Source organism: Austrofundulus limnaeus, unplaced genomic scaffold (genome assembly GCF_001266775.1).
Source record: "Austrofundulus limnaeus strain Quisiro unplaced genomic scaffold, Austrofundulus_limnaeus-1.0 Scaffold505, whole genome shotgun sequence".
NCBI classification, from domain to species: Eukaryota; Metazoa; Chordata; class Actinopteri; order Cyprinodontiformes; family Rivulidae; genus Austrofundulus; species Austrofundulus limnaeus.
The window spans coordinates 132,000-136,216 of NW_013952907.1; the positions used below are offsets into that span (position 1 = coordinate 132,000).

At 36.6% G+C, this 4,217-nt stretch overlaps 1 protein-coding gene across 13 annotated transcripts in view; it reads left to right on the top strand.

Moving 5' to 3' along the window:
- cadps2 (Ca++-dependent secretion activator 2) overlaps window positions 1-4,217 on the top strand; it is a gene marked incomplete at its 5' end in the record, with an annotated part of 178,988 nt that overhangs the window by 131,344 nt on the left and 43,427 nt on the right. For all 13 annotated transcript variants that reach the window (XM_014025857.1, XM_014025862.1, XM_014025858.1 and 10 more), the window contains 1 exon segment: window positions 1,797-1,952. In XM_014025857.1, the coding sequence (XP_013881311.1) occupies window positions 1,797-1,952 (156 nt within the window).

Genomic DNA, 4,217 nt, shown 5'->3' on the forward strand with positions numbered 1-4,217 from the left:
TATATATATATATATATAGGGGTGGCTAATAGTGGCCTTGGCCACTATAGATTAAAATTGCTCAAGAAAAAACTAAATGATTCATGTTCAATTAGACTCTGTATTTGATGTGTTAGTTAAATAGTAAAATCAAGTGTGACTCAGGGAAACTCTCAGGACTATCCTGAGTGGACATTAGAGCAAAACTCCATCAGAGAAAAGCTGGTTCCACTGATGAACACAGCTTCTATAGAGAGAGGGGCTCGGTCAGCTTTTATATCGGCCCCTCACCTGTAGGTTTGATGACTCTTTTCTCTCAACAAAAATAACAAGAGATTCAGATTTTATTTAACTGTATCTTATTTAAATGTGTCAAATTGTTCTGTGAACTCAGTGAGTCGTTCTTTTTAAAATAAAAAAAACTGCTGCAACACAAAAGACTTCAAGTAGCAGAAACATCTTTAGTTATAAACATTTCTCAGGTTCAAAGTTATAAGAAGATTTTATTGTTAAATCCCTGAAAACAGGACCAGAAGCAACGTTTATGATTTTAATCTTCTGGAGTGCACTTTAGATGTAAATGCAGGCACATTTATTTATTTATTTATTTATTTATTTATTTATTTATTTATTTATTTATTTATTGTGTGATGTGGACATTTCAGGACAGTTTTTTTCAGTCATCAGTAGAGCTTCTGTGCAGATATCAAACTCCATTTGTAGAATTTATGATGACTGTTGTGGAATACTTATTATGTATCACCTTGACACTGTCCAATTGTTCATATCTTGTGATATCCCTGGACGTCATCATCATCATCATTGCCATGACAATGACTAAATTCAGACAGTTCTGACTCCTACAGTCTATGTTGAGAGAAAAGTTTTTGCACAAACCCTTTATTTGAAGCGGCAGGACTGTGAGCTTCTCAGAACCTCCTGTGAACATTTAAAGATGTTTTGGTGATTCTGATTTTTTTTAATTTCCCCAACATGTGTGTAATGTTATCAGCCCATCAGATACTGACCTGACTTTGTTCTATTAAATATATAAAATGAAACTAATTCAGTACAGCTCTGTAGGTGTTGGTTTCATCATTTATCACCTGTGTTAAACAGAAACTAGCTACATTAACATAAATATGCACGTATGTTAACAGTTTCTCACTTTTTGTTTATTGTTCTTTGATTAAATGAAGTGAATTCTGTATTAAAAAAAAACGTTCAGCTGTTTGGTGTGAATCTGAAGTGTTCCACAACACAGACAGCTGTAACCTGTTTACAGTCCACTGACCACACTGACTTCCTGACAAAGATTGAAGATGTTTTCTCCTGGATTCAACCTAAAGTCTGAGAAATCCTCTCACTCAGCTTCTGTTTGAAAGCTGCACACATCTGTCACAAGTTGTTTATTTGACATACTACATGCAACCAGCAACAAGAAACCCACCAGAACATCTAGTTTACAACAATAAAAGCTAAATATATATATATATATATGAATTCAAATTTAAATTCAGTTCATATTTTTGTGGAAAAACTTTTAGCTGTTTTCACTTTTTTATCGTTGTTTTCTCTCATCAGCAAAATGAAATAATTCTACATGTTTGTTTGTTTGTTTGTTTGTTTGTTTGTGAAGTTCACATCTGAAGAGTAAGTGTTCAGATGCAGCGGTTCATTTGTTTCTAATCTCTGAGCTTCTGCTCTTTAAGCCTGGTTTAAATGATGACGAGCCAATCAGAGCAGAGGAGCGATGAAGAAAGTGTGATGTGTTGAGAGTGTCTGTGTGACCTCTGACCTCTCCACCCGTCCCGCAGCAACGGCTCGGCCACCTCGGAGGATCTGTTCTGGAAGCTGGACGCGCTCCAGATGTTCGTTCTGGACCTGAACTGGCCCGAGCCGGAGTTCGCCAAACACCTGGAGCAGAGGCTGAAGCTGATGGCCAGCGACATGATGGAGGCCTGTGTGAAAAGGTCAGCCTGAGATTAGGATTATATTAGAAAAATGAGGAAACTACTTTATAAACTGATTTTTTTAACACTTTGACAAGTACTGGCCCAAAGTTGGTAATAAATAAAGAATACTGTGTGCAAAGTCCTAACATTAAAAAAAAAGGTAAACCTTGTCTTAAAAGGATCCCTGATTAGTTGTAACATTAGACTTTATTTGATAAACATATATTTTAACTGTAAAATAAAGACTGTAAAAATACTGTAGGCTGTTTAGTTTTTATCCTTTTTAAACTAAAAGTTTAAAAATATATTACATGGACGGGGCCATTTTATTTACACGCAAAGCATTCTGGGTAAATGATGTTGTGGATAGGTCCTCGGTGCGAGGCTGCTAGCGAGCTATATCCACCCTGAAGGTTAATCTTGGACAATATCTGATGATCGACTCTTTTAAATGAAACCAGAGAGCGTTGACAGAGAGGAGAAGGTAGAAATGACTCAGCCTGTAACTGAAAATATGGATGGAGGACCTCAGTTTAGCTTGTTTGTTGCGCTAGCGCCGAGCTAATACATATAAGGCAATGTAGCGTCGGCGCTAGCGCGAAGGCTAATAGGCTAAGCTGAGGTTCTTCTTCCATGAAGCAGCTCTGTTGTCCTCCATCCATATTTTCAGTTACAGACTGAGTCATTTCTACCTTCTCCTCTCTGTCAACGCTCTCTGGTTTCATTTAAAAGAGTCGATCATCAGATATTGTCCAAGATTAACCTTCAGGGTGGATATAGCTCGCTCACACCGAGGACCTATCCACGTCATCATTTACCCAGAATGCTTTGTGTGTAAATAAAATGGCTCCGTCCATGTTAAAATACATATTTAAAAATTTACAAAACTAAACAGCCTACAATATAAGGTTGGGCATAATCATATCTTGTGCAATTAATTGTCAGAAAAACATTAATCGATTATATTGGCACTTGACGATTAATACGATTAATGCGACCAGGCAGAGTCCGCTCGGTGCTCCTCTCCGTTTCAAATATAACGAACATTTTTTTAAAAAGTTCTGTAATTTATTTATCAACACAATTTAAAATTTTATGTATAGCCTGAAGTCTGTAATTTTGACACAATTTGGAACAGATTTTTCCTTTTTTTTTTTGGAACAGATTTTTCCGAAGAGGAAATGGGTCATGTGATCAGAACATAAGGGTGTCCAGGGCGTCCAGGGGATTGATCGTCAAATTTATCGTTATCAGCTAAATACCACAATTAATCATGATAATTCTTCTTGCCAATATTGCCCAACCCTATCAAAGTATTTTACAGCCTTTAGTTAAAATATATGTTTATCAAATAAAGCCTAATGTTACTAATCACAGATCCCTTTAAATCTGGTGAAAGTACTTAGCTGTTTCTTAATTCAGGGGCTGGGTCCTTTGAAGGACCCGGCCTACCCGGTCTAGGTGGGCTGTGTCCCTGCTTTATTCCCGGCCTTACCCCAACATATATCCTGTCACCTAGCAATCATGACAATGCTAAACAGAAGCAAAAATAGAGTGAAATTTGCAAAATATCAGAATATTAGTAATACAGTATATCATAAAACAACAAAATTAACTTAAAGGCAATATTTGAAGACCTAATGGATCCACCATACGTGCATGTTTATTTCTCTATACCAGCTCATTTGATTTCTGACCAGAATAATATTATAAACCTTTATTATTTTAACAGGTAAGTCAATTGAGAACCAATTCTCATTTACAATGACGACCTGGTTGAGTGGCAACAGTACAACATAAAATGCCAGAACATGTTAAAACAAGGACACAACACAGAGTAGAGTGCAGTTAAACATATTACACTACTAATCAGGAAAATGAGATCAAAAGAAAAACTAAAAGCATGTACAGTGATCTTTTACAATAGAATGTATAGAACTTTTATGAATTAATATTGAAAATATGTCTATAAAAATGACAAAAGCATTAACAACACAACCGCTTGAAACTTTAAATTTTAAACCATCAGGTTTTTATTTAAAACTGTACTCCTTTATCTCACATCGTCCGTCATTACAGACAGAAAAAAGTAATTCTCTGGTTGTCCCGCAATGCCTTATAAATTATGGGTGGCTGAGAAGGATCTGTCACTCAAATCGGGGGGGGGGGGGGGCTTTCATCCAAGCTTTTGTTTATATTTTCTCACAGCCGTCCTAATCTTTTATGTCTCAAAAGGTGTTTTGATTCCATAATGATGGGTTGGGGGGGGGGGGGGGGGGGGGG